At 36.7% G+C, this 16,080-nt stretch overlaps 1 protein-coding gene across 1 annotated transcript in view; it reads left to right on the top strand.

Moving 5' to 3' along the window:
- The window catches only part of EYS (eyes shut homolog), a 951,425-nt gene that overhangs the window by 102,163 nt on the left and 833,182 nt on the right, over positions 1 to 16,080 (top strand). Inside the window, exon 7 of the mRNA XM_075497152.1 lies at positions 479 to 638. Coding sequence (XP_075353267.1) covers positions 479 to 638 — 160 coding nt within the window. The remainder of the gene's footprint in view (positions 1 to 478; positions 639 to 16,080) is intronic.

Genomic DNA, 16,080 nt, shown 5'->3' with positions numbered 1-16,080 from the left:
ATTTTAGTTAACAGATAGGGTCACAATGTATAACAGAAGCTCCATATTATGTTTTCCCATTACCAGTTGGCCAATGTCTATCTTGCAGGCTGTTTTAGTATCACTGCCTGGATTCCCCCTTGCCTCCAGGCCTTTTAAATCCTTTTTTCACACTCAGTTCTTCTTTTCCTGTGGGCAGCTCCATCCCTCACAGCCAGTAATTATCTTTGCCATTTCCTCCTACTCATGTGTCCTCTTTTCCCATACTTTTTCAACAGACGTTGTAGATGAATTCTGCCTCTCTCAACTATTTTATCGTCTGCAAATACAGGCATGAAGAATAATCTCAGCTGGATCTAACACTCTGCATTCTACCATACTTTTACTCAGTAGTAAAATACAAGACCCAAAGAAACTTCCACAAACTTTCACATTACATTTTCATTTTGTGTTTTATTCATTGTTGTTTTTTGTTTGTTTGTGTGTTTGTTATATCTAGTGTCTCTGTGCACCTGGATGGACAGGAGAATTTTGCCAATTTGCTGAAAATGCATGTTTAATTAACCCAAATAGTTGTTCTGATGGAGCAACTTGCATCGATATGAGCCAACTGAGAGAGCAACCTTTGTTTCAGTGTTTGTGTCCTCATGATTTCACAGGTAAGGCATACACAAATTATGTAGAAGTTTCTAGTTTTATTTCCTTTTAAATTTTCAAGTATAGGAATGCCAAATTTTCAAAAATAAGGAGTAGAATGTTTCAAGGAATAAACACATCTCTTTGCATTTTCTGCCCTCTGCTCTGATGCCTACAAAATCTAAATAAAACTTATAGGTTACTTTTGAAGCTTCCACATGAAGGTTGTAGCAAGAACAGACCTAGAGTAGGCTTCAGCTTCAGTTTAAGAGACTAAGTGTATGTCTACATGTAGAAGTTCTGCATGTGAGCTAGATGTCTGCCTTCTCATTATAGTTCCTGGAGTCTAATTAATGAAAACAATGGAGCCCAGGGAGTTTGTTAGTTTGTATCAGCCTGTATTTGTTCAGATAACTTTAGTTATCTTTCTGAGAGCTGAATCTCACCTCCTATTTTAAGTCCTTGGTGGGCCACCAATGATTTATGCAACTTAATTTGAGGTGGGATTAACTGATTCACTTTACTTGACTTTAGAAGTCAAGTAAATGTAATGTGAGACCTAGTAAATGTGATGTGAGACCTAGTAAACAAGTCTTCAAGGCTCTGTGTATCATCAATGAGTAAGCATTTTCAGAGGGGAATTAAGACCATCTGTGTTAGATATCTGTTAGTGGTTGGATCACTTTCTTCAGGAGTGTTTCTCTTTTACTGGCTACAAGAGAAACCTAGAAAAATAGCTTAGACTAACCACATTGGTTTTTAGCTGGCAAGGAAAACAATTTCTAACTTTTCCTCCAGGCTTACCCTTTAAATAGAAGCTCATTTAAGTCAGATTCTACAATCCTTCACTAATTTTTGGTTAGAGAAAGAGAAGCATTGAATGTGGTTCACTCCAGTTTCAGGTAGCATTAAGGAAACAGATATTAGCCATATGTATATCAATTTACATATAAGTGCCAAAAAGATTAATGGAATTTAAAAAATAACCAACTGAAAGATAGAAACTTAATATTTATTACCTAAAGAATGAAACTTAAATTACTCTAAAAAAAATGCTATTAATACACAGAGGAAATGAACTTTAAATCTACTGCCATTGAAGAAGAAACCCCAGACAGCAGTAACTACCAGCCCCTCTTTTCACTTCCACCTTACCACCTGTATGATTTTCTTTTTCCAATCTAATCTTGGGTTATTTTTTGTTGGTGTGACAACTAAAATTATGGATTTGTTAATAAAAGTAATGTTTCACTACAATACTTCAAGGCTTTTGAGATAATAGTAAGGTCTCTACTGTACAACATAATCATGAAACAAAAGTCTGACTGACTATAGTAAATGGCAATAAATATATGCAATTAATACAATTTAACCTTACTAAACACTGAGTTCAAGTGGAAGTGACTTGAGTGTTCAGGGACATCTTATTATAAGGTCAAGATTCTTTCCTTTGTGGGAACTCATTGTAAGAGGTTCTTTATATTGTAATAGATTTATTTATTTCTTTTACTTCTTTCTATTTTTAAATAATAAGTTACTCCTTCACTCTTGTTCCATAGCATTTTTTATTTATACCTGTTTATTGTTTCATTTATGTGTCTGGGAAGGGAGACAGGGAAGGACAATGCAGTGGCAATTTTGACATGTTTATTTGACTCTGAATTAAATAGCACCTGCAACCAGAAAGGCTATTTGAGTTTCACATCTAATTGTTCTAATTGTGTTTATAAAATATAAACACTACAGCTGCAGCCTTTGCATTAACATTTAAATCATATTTGGAGCAGACTTATCTTAGGGAAAAGAAAGTAAGACATGATGTAACATTCTCAGCTGTGAAAAGCAGAACTTTGATTTTAAAAGTAATAAAAACATTCATTTTAGTACCATACTCTTTAATAAAACCTTGGAGGAGCTTAGCATATACACACAAATGCAACTTTAAACTACATTTCTTATTTCTGTTTATATGTAAAATACATTTTGGATAATTAACTCAGAAAAATATCCATGTGTTTGGTTTAAACTTTCAAAGGAGAGAATAAAAAGGTTATAAAATATAGTTATTTTTGTTGAATAGATATCATGACTTCTGTGCTTTAGATTTCCTTCTACAGTTAGTTCCTTATTTTCCTTTTCCTTTTTCTCTTCTCTGAAAGTGGATAAAAACCTTTGTATCTATCTACAACAGTGCATGTAAGTAACATGGCTTATGACATTGAAATGAAACAATCCATGTCAGCGATTTCTCAGGTTTTGCACAGTAGACCAATTGTCCTTGAAGAAGATTCCTCTAATTAATTACTATCTTTCCTTGTGTGTAGAGCAATCATATTGGCAGGAATTGATTGGGCATGTTAGGCACTCATTTAGTTGGCAGAAAAGTCCTTTAATTAAAATAATCTTACTGCTGCTAAAATGAACTGCACCCCAAGCAAACTCACCAACCAGAATTTAAACTACTACTTCAGTTACATGCTTTATCCTCATCTTCAAAATTTCATTTTAGAAGGATCATTAAGATCATTCACAGATTTAGCCACAATTTATTTTTTCTCTTTCTCTCTGTTTTATTGAGTTGAGACAGGGCTGCTAATTTCTACAGGCACATGGGAAATGAATATAAACAGATTTGGTTGAACCTTGCACTATTGAACTATGTAGGTGGTTTGAAACAGTATTCTGTAGAAAGAATCTCTGGTGCCATAACAGCTAATGATGTCCCAGAGAAGAAGATACGGGATATAAAAGTTCCTATATCTTTCACAGTCTAGTCAAGACAATGTTTATAGTAGTAAACAAAACAATAACATGGCCTAATTTAAACCCTTCTACCTGGTCAAATCTACATTTTTAAATTATTTTGCTCTGCAGAATACAGTAGTGTCATGGCTTAACGCCGGTGGGCATCTAAGCACCACACAGGTGGTAGCTCACTCTCCCCCAGTGGGATGGGGGAGAGAATTGGAAGGGTAAAAGTAAGAAAACTTTTGAAAGTTGAGGTGAAAACAGTTAATAAGTAAAGCAAAAGCTGCAAGCACAAGCAAAGCAAAATAAAGAATTAATTCACTGCTTCCTATTTGCAGGCAGGTCTTCAGCCATCTCCAGAATATTGGGGGGTGTGTGTGTTCTATTTCGTGTTTAAGTACAGTGGAAGACTTATAAGTCTCAAAACTCAAATAGATAAAAAGAACTATAACAGTTATTCCACAGCTCTATTCCCTGTACTAAAGGTAAAGGAATTTTCGTAGCATCATGGGAGGTCCCTATATCACAGCAGTGTCACTGGAATTACACAGCAGTATGTGTCTCAGCAACACATGCTGTCATTTTACGCTTTGTTCATTGTGCTTTATGTGTTATTACTGTTGTCATCTTTGAAAGAGAAATTGTTAGTGCACACAGATTCCAAACATCAATGACCATGGACTGAAATAATGGAATAAAAGAAGTCACTTGCTAAGTATTACTAGAGGAATTCACTCAGAATACTTATCTTCATTAAATGAAGAAAAAAAGGAACAGCTCGCTGCTTTGCAGAGGATTCAATTTTCTGTTAAAGAAGAACTTTCAGTGATAACTGACAGAAAGCAAAAATAACAACCAAAGTAATTCAATCTCTAATACTCTTCAGCAGATGTCTAGAAATGTTTCCTGCTGTTTAAAATGCCTTTTAGAATAGGGCGTGGCTGAATAGTATTAGGGTGAAAGGCAAATGGTTTTAACTGGGGCATGGATCCTTACAAAGATCTCTCACCCAAGAAGATATCAAGCTGAATTACATGAAAACACAACAGTTCCACTCCATCTGGAGCATTCCATTGTACTAATTGAGATAAAAGGATAGAGAAGTATGCAGTCCAAAAATAAAAATAACACATTAAACCATGCTGGCATAACATTTAATTTGAAGCAGATGATAAACTCTAGAACACTGAATGAGGGCTAATGACTGATGTTGTACCATGCTCGTGGGAACTCCAGGCAGACTGTGACCCATAGCAGTTTAAGTCAACAATTTTTCTCAGGTCTTGATTTCCACAAGAAATAGTAAGACTACTGAAATTTTTATGCTGTAAATACTTTTTTTTGTTTGGCATACAGCAATTGCATGAAAAGCCAAAAGACTGTGAAAATGTTCTACCTGATATTTCAAAGAGAAATATAATATCAGTATTTCTGTTCTGGCTGCTTTTAAAATGGAACAAAATGTTCCCAATGCATGGGGATATTTATGAATATATTCATATTTCTTAGTATTTCAGTTTCCAGTTTAAGTTGCTGTACAGTGAATGGTCCATATGAACAAGACTTTTGAAAGAATTCTTGTCCATCAAGAATAACTATATATTACATGATTAACTTAAAGATGCTGTAGTTTGTTAAGAAGCATATATAGTATCAATGTCTATGGATTTCTAACTAAATAATTGAGTAAGTTCTCAACTGAAAGAGATGCTTAAAAATGTGCCCTTAAACTTGACTTATAAAATACTCTAGCTGGCTACATCTGCTCATGAATTCCAAAAACTACTTTCACCCACATCTGTCAAACTTTCCTTTTTTTTAAGCAAGTACAAAACCCTTGACCTTTTACCTTCTGGGACTATTAGACCAGCGCACAAACCAGAGTGTTGTTCTACATCACTGACTGAATATTTTAAAAGTAGCAAAATTTCAGAGACATAGCGGGAGTGTTTCCTAATCACAATGTGTTTACATGAAAGTCTGACCTCAAAGTCAGGTGCATGCAAAACAAACTACTCACTTTACCACTTTATTCTCCTGCTTTCCAGTTCCTACCAGCCTTCCATGGCTCATTTTATTAAGGCACACAAATCCCAAATTTATTCTCAGGAAGTTTCCAGAACTCTGCTGATTTGCTTTAGCTTGTCTGTCTCTTCTGGCTTTACATCTATCGATGTCTACCTTTTCTTTGTTTACTCATTCAGAGTAAAACCTAAAAGGAATCTAAGATCTTTTCTCTGTGGACATTTTCATAAGTCTCTCATAGAGAACAGCAGTGCATTATTCATCCTCATTACCCAACATATAAATCCGCTGTAAGTGACAAGGGAAACTAGGAATTTGCAGCTTTCTTTAAGCATCCAGAAAGGCATCTGGAGAGATCATGTACATTCAAATAACTGTATATCACCCCCAAAAAATCATCAAATCATCAATAAGAAACAGGAGGGAACTATGCCTTTTATGTAAATTCAGTCAAAAAGTCCTCAGAACAAGTTGTTTTAAACTTCAGAAGTCATTTAAAAAGTTGGTGATCTATAATAGCCATAGAGCTCAGCTGAGCGTGTGTTGATTAGTTCAACCGAGTACAGCATTTCAGATCTTACCTAGGTACAAAAATTGTCGACAGAACTATAAAATCACCTATCACACTAAAACATAAACATGCGTTTAAAACAATGAAAAGGTGCGTAGTGTAGATGTAAATATAGCATGTTTAAAAATAGAAAATGCATTGGAGAGATGAAAAACACTATCATGTAGACCTACTGACCGTTTTCCTTACACAGCTGATCTTTGTAGCTCTATTTCATTTCTTTAAAAAGTCTTAGTCTTACACCTTTTAACTCCTGAAGTCTTTCTGTATCGTGGAAGCATTCAAGTTCGGATTTAGTGTTTCTGAAGAAATTATAATGAATTAAAATATGTAGAAAACATTGTCACCTTGAATTGTGTATAACGAGCATGCATTTTAGAATATTTTAGTATTATATGAGTAGCGATTGGGAGTGTTACTTCACTCTTTGTGAGCATGCACAGTGAATTGAAATCATACTGTGACTTTAATTTGAAGCGGAGAAAATATGGACCAATGGAAGAAGAGGATGATTAGTTAGTCTACTGATTATGTATTAGATGGGTGTGGTATGTTAACTTTTATGTATAAATACTGAAAAAGAATTGCAATACGTGTGCTCGATTTGTGGAAATTTTCCACCTTGCACCCTGCACAGAATAAAGCAATGTCTCCTCTCTAAACATACTCTGTGTGTTTCGGGAGTTATTTTCCAGCGAGGTAACAACATGATTAACCGAAACAGTTACCTGTTTTACCACGTTCAAGTAAACCAATCCACCACACTATTCTTATACCAACCTGAACATTGACTTTTCTCTTTAAAGTATGGATAATCATGCTTAACCATGTATCACTTAGTTTTTCTCAGACACAATGTACCACGTCATTAGCTGTCATAGTCCACTGTATCTCCACTGAAGCTAGAATTATGCTAACATATGAATGAAATCTTGAAGGCTTTCTTATGCTATTTCTCAAGTTCTGTGTTCAGTAGTTGTTCCTTAAAAAACAAACCAAAAAACCCCCCACCATCCTGTTGATATACTATATACAATACTACAATGTGACAGACTGAAGGCATAATTTCATCTGTGTTATTGATGTCTGTTATTGATGTAGATTTTTCCAGAGACATAAGCAGTCTTCATAGGCACTGCAAGACCTATCCACTTTCTTCTTAACCTGTATTACATTGGAAACTTACATTCAGCAACCACTTCTATACTTTGGTCTTCACTCTGGGACTCTCTCTCTCTGAATAGCTCAGGTTTACTTTTTCCTTTTCTGAAATATATTACCTTCCATTTCTATTTCCTGAGACATATCTCACTTCTAAAACATGTTCCTTTAAAATATTTAACCTCTTTAGGTCTGTTTGTATTATACCTTTCTCCTCAGTATTTGGCACTAATTTAGTATAAACTCTGTATGTGATTAAAGTTTTGTTTAATCTACTTTCCAGATCATTAATAACATTAATAACAACATTAAATAACATTAGAACTAACATCAATCTTTGTGGCAAATTTGGCCTGCCATCCCAGTACCCTGACATTCATCTTTACTCCAGGTTTATAACCCATCTCATCCTGTTCTCAATCCAGAATTCTTGTATCTAAATAATTAGAGTCAATTTGCCAAGGAATTTTTATAAAACTTAAAACCACCACCTTTCTGGAACTCCAAGCGTGATATTCTTGCCTCTTATTGCAAAGTATTCTTCCTCTTGGCCAATACAAATCAGGGAATAGAGTGCTTTAGGGGCAAATGTTTGGCTGTGCAACTAAGGCTGGCAGGTCTGGTAACAACAATAGCCTGCTGTTGGCCATATCACAGTTATACTAAGGACACTGGGCAATATCCTGATTCTACGCATTCTTTAGGCAACCTCAAGCAGTCTTTCATCAGGAGGTATTCCTTACTGGACTGTATCATCTCTGGCCCCTTAAGAACAATCTGTACAATGCTGCACAAGGAAGTGTAGCCAAATATTTCAGTATAGCTTCAGTACAGCAAAACATTATTTCTAAAAAAAGGTAAACATTATTTCACTTGGCTTGGCAAAGAAAATATAGCATATAGAGAGAAATGAATAGAACACAGATTCTTTTGTATGAGAGAAGAATCTGTGAGGATGATACTGAGTCCAGAAGTAGATTAGAGCACAGAAGTTAAGGGGAGACTGATAGATAATATATGGGAGCAAAGAGAAAACTATAACAATGTCTGCCATACTGTGAAATCAACAGCAAATTCTGTCATCATCTAGCACAGTTAGTCTGTTATCTTATGACATTCCTCTGAGTAAGGGAGTACCATTATCCTTTTCTCACAGAGGGGGCATTGATATGCAGAGAGATTAAAATCCTAATTAGTTTTGCCTAGTTTTAGGCGGCCCCAGATGCAGATTGGAAATGTCTAGTGAAGCTTGTATCCTAACATTAAAACAAAAGCACTATTTATTCAAAACATCTTTGACAGATGGGCCTGTGTTTGATCTGCTTCCATTGCAAGAAAGCTAGATGCAAGTTCCAGTTTGATGGGGTTTTAAGTGGAAACTATAGAAGATCTTTCTGAGAACATAGCATGTTTTGATTACATTTTACCCTGACTTTTTATGTCAGGGTGGGTGTGGAGTAAGTGGACTGAAATGTGCATATATGAATGTAAATGATCTATCAATATATTTATACTAGAAATGAAAGAAACAAACAAACAAAACCCTTTCTAAGTGTTAAAGGTATCAGTCTTTCAGATTCCCAAATGAGAGGAAAAAATCTTAGCTAAAATGGAAGTTACAGAATCACAGAATCACAGAATCGTATAGGTTGGAAAAGACCTTTAAGATCATCAAGTCCATGGAAGTTAATCAGTTTATATAATGAACTTATGTGGGATGACCACATACGTTATTGGGACGGGGAATATATTGAGGCATACGCAATTCTACTTTTGTTCTAGGAATGAAAGTCTGAATGTTTGTATGTTTGACATTCATCTTGTTAAAAGCTATTTTCCCTTTTAACATTTCACCTGACCTGTACTGGAACTGAATATTATTCAGTCTCTCAAGCATGCTTGAAGTTATTCAAGGAAAATTTTAAAAAGAGAGAGAGAGATAAATGTTTGCATTGAGAATGAAATCATCTGTGTTTTTAAGGTAAACAAAAATAAAAGCCAAGGTAAATGTTTTCTTGCTGATCTTAGCTGGATTGTTTCTTTGCTAATGACCTTCATGTAGAGGCTACCAGCCAGCCAACCCTATTAGAACTCTCCTTCCATTTCCATGCTTAGCAAAGTAGGTTCATTCAAAATTGAGAGAACAGTAATCTCTCATAGCATTTTATCTACCTCTGCAAATGCCGTTGTTCAGGCTTTTTTTTTTAAACATTAACTTGATTTCTGTGAATACCATTGAGAAGTCCGCATTTCAACAATGTAAGAGTAAGTTGGGCAGTGTGCCTTCTTAAATAGATTTACCCTATAGGTGATTTGAGGTACCTGAATATGTTCTGCTGAATTTCTTATGAAAACTCAAATGTAAGTGAAAAAATATTCTTTTGAGATATTTATGGTTAGACGAAAAAATTATAAAGCAGAGATAATTTTGGCAAGTGGGAAAATGTGAAAAACTGCAAAACTATTTTTTTTTTTAATTGGAAATGTGTACAGTTTTCCATCACCTGTGACAGTTTTTCTTGGGTTCATATGAGGGCTCATAAAAATCACTCATTGTTTTAAAAATCTGAAGTTTTGATAAAGTATCCTACTACACTGTCTGGGCTCATAGCAAGGGTAGAGGAAGACTGATGACATCCAGAGCAGGTGTCTGGCTGAAGAAGAGACCCAGCTAGGAGAGTTACAGGTTTGAGATAGCTGTTGGTGCAGCTGTGAGCACACTGCTTTCCTGCAATACCCAATTCTTTGCTCCCCTTGTCAACACTGAAATTAATCCAATAAGCATCCATACAGAAATATCAGTGGTCTACTAGTTGCAACCTCGCCATCTGGCTCAGGTAGGTGGAGCACTTTCATGTCCCTTGGAGAGTTTCTGTGGGATGGTTAGGGTATCCGTGGGATCCAGAGGGTAGAGGAATCTGGAAGGATGGTGGTGTTTATCCAGGCTGGGTAGGATGCTCATTCTGGAAGGTTCCTTCTCTCTGTGAGTGGCTCTGTGAGTGGTTGTTCTGGATTTCTTCATATTTCACATATTATGATTGACTGATTCCCTTCAGACAAGGAAGAGTTTAAAAGAGAGTGAAAGGGGATAAAACTAGAGGAAATGTCTCTGTTCCAGGCATGAAAAATGTTTTGCTTATTCTTCAGTAGGGGGGGGGGGGGGGGCATGAACAAGATTTTTTTAGTGAGACATATCAAGGGCACTTGGGCAACAAAACAAACAACGCCCCCACAAGAGAATGAGACTATTTGAAAGAGAGGTCTACAAAAACTTTGCCAAGGGCTGAATCTTTAAGGCCAGATTTCCAGCAAAATCCTGGAGGCAGCTAAGAGAAAGGACAGATAATCTATTAGATGGTCAAAAGTCAAATTGTATGTTTCAGAATAATGAGTTCATTTAAGAGCCAAGGTTAATAAAATATATCTCAAATAAATTTAAAGACATTCTGTAAAAAGTAGCTCAGCTAAAAGACTGTGCTAAAACAACAGTTACAGAGGAACTTTCAGGAAGGACTATTCCTGAGAGTCCTTGAATGATTCATTTCATTCTAAACCAGGAGAAGGTGAAATTTTAACTGCATATTTAACATTTGAGAATATGTGCCCATGTTTATAATTCATGCAGCAGTAGACAACGGGGCTAAATCATAAGCTGACTGTGGCCAGCAGAAGTCTTTTTGATCTTTTCAAAAAGCTTTAAAACCAGCTCCATGTAAATAAAAAGATGCTAGCTGGTAAAATTTGAGAATAAGCATACTAATGTTCACTTGAACCAGAAAATGTATTAGAGTTTGGATCCCCTTAGTCTATGAAGCTGGGACAGTATTTAGTGAACATATGTGTTTCACTTTGGCTACACTCACTTATTGGGACATGTGTGTCTCTATGTTAAAAAGCTTATGTCGCTTTTGTAAGAGGAGAAATAGCTTTCTAGAACACTGGTCCACTGTATGGTGTAAATGTGCCTAATATCTTTCACCTAATCAGATTTAGTAAATGATGAGTTCCAATCTCAGAACTGTTATCTCCAACCCCAGCAAATTCTTGGTTTTCAGGAGCTAATGGAAACTATTCCCTTTAGATCTTAATTAGAAAAACTATGTCATTAGAAAATTATTAATATCACATTTTTCTTGGGTTTACCTTCTATAATCCCTTCCTCTCAGAAGAGTAACTCTCCTTCACAGGGATTTGTGAAACACCATCCTAAAATGGAGATACAAGGAATTTTGGAAGTAAAGTAAGTGAGAAATTATCATTAAAACTGCAAATTTTGACAAAAATAATGATCATAAATTATTTTCCAAATACTACTGTAGATAAATATGCACATTCTGAAGACAACTGCTATTTCAGATGGCTGTATCATTCATTCTCTTTTTTTAATTAAATATTGGGATAGAGGTAGTGATAGTCGATGAATGAACTAATTCAGTATGATGTACCTTTAGCAATCTAAAAGTTAATAATTTAGTCTAAACAGGTTGTCTAGATTCCATCTATAGTCAGTGGAGATTATCCAGTTGTAAACATCCTCAACCCACTTATAGTAGAAATCTCTGCACCAATGGGATGAATTATATGTTCCTGTTTTTCAAGTTTAGCTGTAGCGAGAGTCAAGACACCTTTTTTTCATCAGTATACAATTATATTTTATTCTAAGAGGACTGAAAAACTACCTATATTGATCTTAAATAAATCTGCATTTTAATATTGATGATAACTAGTTTATTAAAGACAGATTTTTCATGTAGCCTATAACAGAATTTTCAAATTCTAATGTTAAAACCAAGTCATTTAAACTTGATTGTTCAAGTTTCTGGGTTACAGCCAGGCAGACGCTTTTAACACCTACATGTGTGAATTGTCAGATCAGTTCTTTATTTCTGCTATTTTTTTATTCTTTTCTCATTCACTGAAACAACTTTACTTTGAAAAGCACAAAGATTAATTACTGTACCTAGACTTCTCTAAGACTACATTTACTGCACAGTTCTACACAACTCCAAATTAAAATGAGGAAATATTCAGAATCTGTGAAAACCTATTTTCCAACTTCTAGTGAGTCCAGTAAAGATTACTGTAAGTGGATTTATTGTCTTTCAAAATAATTAAATGTAAAGTTCCTGGGAGTGGCATAAATCATGGCCAATTTTTAAGTGCCTACAATGCAAACATCTGTACCAGGCTTGTCACTCTGTGGTCTCTGCAGGTTCTGTGGAAAGAAATGAGAATTTTATAGACTCCAATTATCTGACCTATTTTGGACATAGAGTTCAGGATGAGACAAATCATGCTTCAAAAATTAAGAGTTTTTCATGGCCTGTAAATGCAACAGCATGGATGTAAAGGCCCACATTTCAGAAGGTGAATCTCAACTGCCATGCTGTTCCAAATAACATATTTTTTAATGTTTCTACTAGCTTCTTGGTTTAAATGGTCAAAAAGTAATGCGTCTGTGTGTATGTCTGCGTATGCACACGTGTGCATATATGCAATAGTTCTAGTTGGGTGTTATAACATAACTACAATCAAAAACAGAAAAAAAGAAAAAAACCTCTTAACTTGTAGCTTGCTAAAATTACTTTCATTTTACAGAAAAAAAAACCCAAAACAACACTTATGATGCAGTGCCAGTACTTGTGCACTGAAGAAAAGTGTTAGGTCACATAGTATAATTTGTTTGATAAGCTTGTTGCCATATAAAATAGGGAAAGGGAAAAGCTCAGTGTAGATTATCTTTATGTACTCTTTATTAGCATACTGATTGTTACATAGTTTCTGCAAAAAGAGTGATAATATTAAATTGAGAACAGAAGTGCAAAAATAGACCAAAGCAGTTCACATAAAACTAAAAATATTTCTGGCAACTACAAGTTCAGCTGAAGTCCTAAGGAATGCAAATTCTGGTTTTAGAGCTTAAAATGTTTGGGTCAATTAAAAATGAAACACTCTTACTAGAAGTGCTGACTTTTCTGCACTCTGCAATACAGACGGCAACTGTGAGTTATAATTTTTATAAAGACCTTCAGGAAGTTATTTGGTAAAATCAGACTTACTAGTACATACATCACTAGCTGATTCTGCTATGCTCAAAATCTTGGTTATGGGCAAGGGAGAAGCACACCTTATATACATGTAAAGCCAAGAATTTATTGGTAATGTAACTGAAACGTTAAAAATATAATCATTATTGGGCCAGATCCAGTCACTACAGAAAATTAATAAAAATGCAGTTTAAATTAGGACTTACACAATTTTTAGTTTCTGCCCCTTTTCATGACATTGTACTCACCCTTTTCCTTCCTCCTCTGGGTCTTAAGGCCAGTGGTTTCATAGTGGTGGTGTTGGGGGCAGTGTTACAGAATCTATAGTCCTTCACTGGAAGGAATATGATGTTCATACTCGTGGTTTCGTCTTCATCTCTCTAGGATCCACTTGGGGTCATTTCTATATGTCTGCTAAAATGCTTTTATACTTTTTCTTCATTGGGCTTCTATTCCATTTTGTATCTGAATTTACTTTTTATGGTGGCTCTAACATATATTAAATACTATTTCTTTGTTCTTCTTGTTACCCTTAAGACCAGTTTTGTCCAGCTCCAGGTCTGCATTTTTAACTGGCCACTGGTGAGTTGTTTATAACCATGGGGTCTCCAGTACCAAACTTATGCCCCATCTCTTATCATCCCATGCCTGTGTTCCTCACGTCGCATCCTCTGTCTCCACTTCTCAAGGTCTCTGTTATTGTACCAGCCCTGCATTTCTTTACAGCATTGCATTAGAGTTGTAAATCTCATTCTACATAGAATAACTACTTGTTACTACTATCTATATAAAACTATGGTTGTACCATACAAAGATAAACAAAAGTAAAGCAATTTAGAAGAAAAAAACTGCTGTCACAGTTAAGCTAAGTAAAATACCATTGCAGGAAAAACAGATCAAGCCTGATGAGCCTCAGTCCTGAGGCCTTGCAAATTCAGTGCAAAGCTTATGGCCTATTGCTAGCAGTGGCAGTATTGTATTGCAGGGCCACACAGTAAAACCCCTCATGTTTCCTTTCAGAGTTTGTATTGCATTTGCCACCTTTTCTTCTTCTGGTCCAAAGTCAATTTAAATGATTGCTCACATGCCACTGACAGTACTTCAGCAATGTCATATTTTAGTCCCTTTAGAATTCTTAGGTGAATATCACCTGGATTTGGTTGTTATTCTTTATTTAAATACACTTGTAAGTTTATAATCAGGTACAGATGTAAGTATGCTAGTTTATCTGTGTCTTAGCTGGCTAGTACCAACCCCAGAGCTATATAGTTGCTTTAGTGCATCATAGATTCCAAGCTAACAAACACAGATGAGAAGCAAGGTATATTCTTTCATACTGCATATGCTAATGTAGTTAAATGTCTTATCCTATAGTACACAGAAAGTGGAGGTGGGGATGAGCTGCTTGAGAGGAATATAGAGACATTATCTGAGTGTGCATGGATGGAGTTAGAAAAGCTAAAGCTCAGCTGGAGATGAAACTAGCAAGAATCAGGGAGGACAAGAAAGATTTCTCAAAGTATATTGGTAGCAAAGAAAAGACAAGGAAAACAAGGGCGCTCTGCTCCATGGGGCAGTGGGTACAATGCAAAGTAAATTGCTTTTTATGCCTCAGTTTCACAGGTGTGTGCTCAGCTGCCTTCCAGTTCTTTGAGCCTAGTAGCAGACAAAGGCTGGAAATGTAGCATTACCCACAGTAGAGGAAGATATTGTTAGGAGCACATAAGTACATTGGTCCATGAGACCAGAAGAGACATACCAAAGGGTGCTGAGGAACCTGGCCAATGCTATTGTGAGGTCACTATCATCTTTGAAAAGTCATGGTAAGCTGGTGAGGTCCTTGACTGGAAAAACTTAAATGCCAACCCCATCTTCAAGAACTGAAATATATTGAATTGCCAGATTCTCCACCTGGGATGGGGCAATGCTGGTTATACGTACAAATTGGGGGAAGAGAGGCTGGAGAGCAGCCCCACAGAAAGAGATCAGAGGGTTTAGGTTGATGGCAAGTTGAATATGGGTCAACAGTATACCCTGGCAGCCAAAAGGGCCAACTGTGTCCTGGGGTGCATCAAGGACAGCATAGATAGCCAGTTGAGGGAGGTGATTGTCCCACTCTACGCTGCACTGGTGTGGACCCACCATGACTACTGCGTGCAGTTTGGGGCGCCTCAATATAGGAAGGACATCAAACTACTAGAGTGTGTCCAGAGGAGGGCAACCAAGATGGTGAAACATCTCAAGGGCAAGACTTATGAGGAGTGGCTGAGGTCACTTGGTTTGTTCATCTTGGAGAAGAGAAGGCTGAGGGGTGACCTCATTGCAGTCTACAACTTCCTCAAGAGGGGCAGCAGAGGGGGACGAGCTGATCGCCCCTCTGGTGACCAGCGATAGGACAGTTGTTCTCTGGGTACCCAGCCCCCTAAGCTGGAAGACAGGGACAGGGAGCAGAATGAAGCCCCCATAATCCAAGGGGAAATGGTTAGCGACCTGCTTCACCGCTTAGACACACACAAGTCTATAGGGCTGGATGGGATCCACCCAAGGGTACTGAGGGAGCTGGCGGAAATGCTCACCAAGCCAGTTTCCATCATTTATCAGCAGTCCTGGCTAACCGGGGAGGTCCCAGTTGACTGGAGGTTAGCAAATGGGACGCCCATCTACAAGAAGGGCTGGAAGGAGGACCTGGGGAACTACAGGCCTGTCAGTCTGACCTCAGTGCCAGGGAAGGTTCTGGAGCAGATCATCCTGAGTGCCATCATGAGGCACGTATGGGACAAGCAGGTGATCAGGACCAGTCAGTATGGGTTTCTGAAAGGCAGGTCCTGCCTGACTAACCTGATGTGCTGGTTTTGGCTGGGATAGAGTTAATTTTCTTTATAGGAGCTAGTATGGAGCTATGTTTTGGATTTG

The sequence above is a fragment of the Mycteria americana genome, chromosome 3, assembly GCF_035582795.1.
Source record: "Mycteria americana isolate JAX WOST 10 ecotype Jacksonville Zoo and Gardens chromosome 3, USCA_MyAme_1.0, whole genome shotgun sequence".
NCBI lineage: Eukaryota > Metazoa > Chordata > Aves > Ciconiiformes > Ciconiidae > Mycteria > Mycteria americana.
Note: the sequence above shows the minus strand (reverse complement) of the source record. Positions and strands in the feature narration are given on the sequence as shown.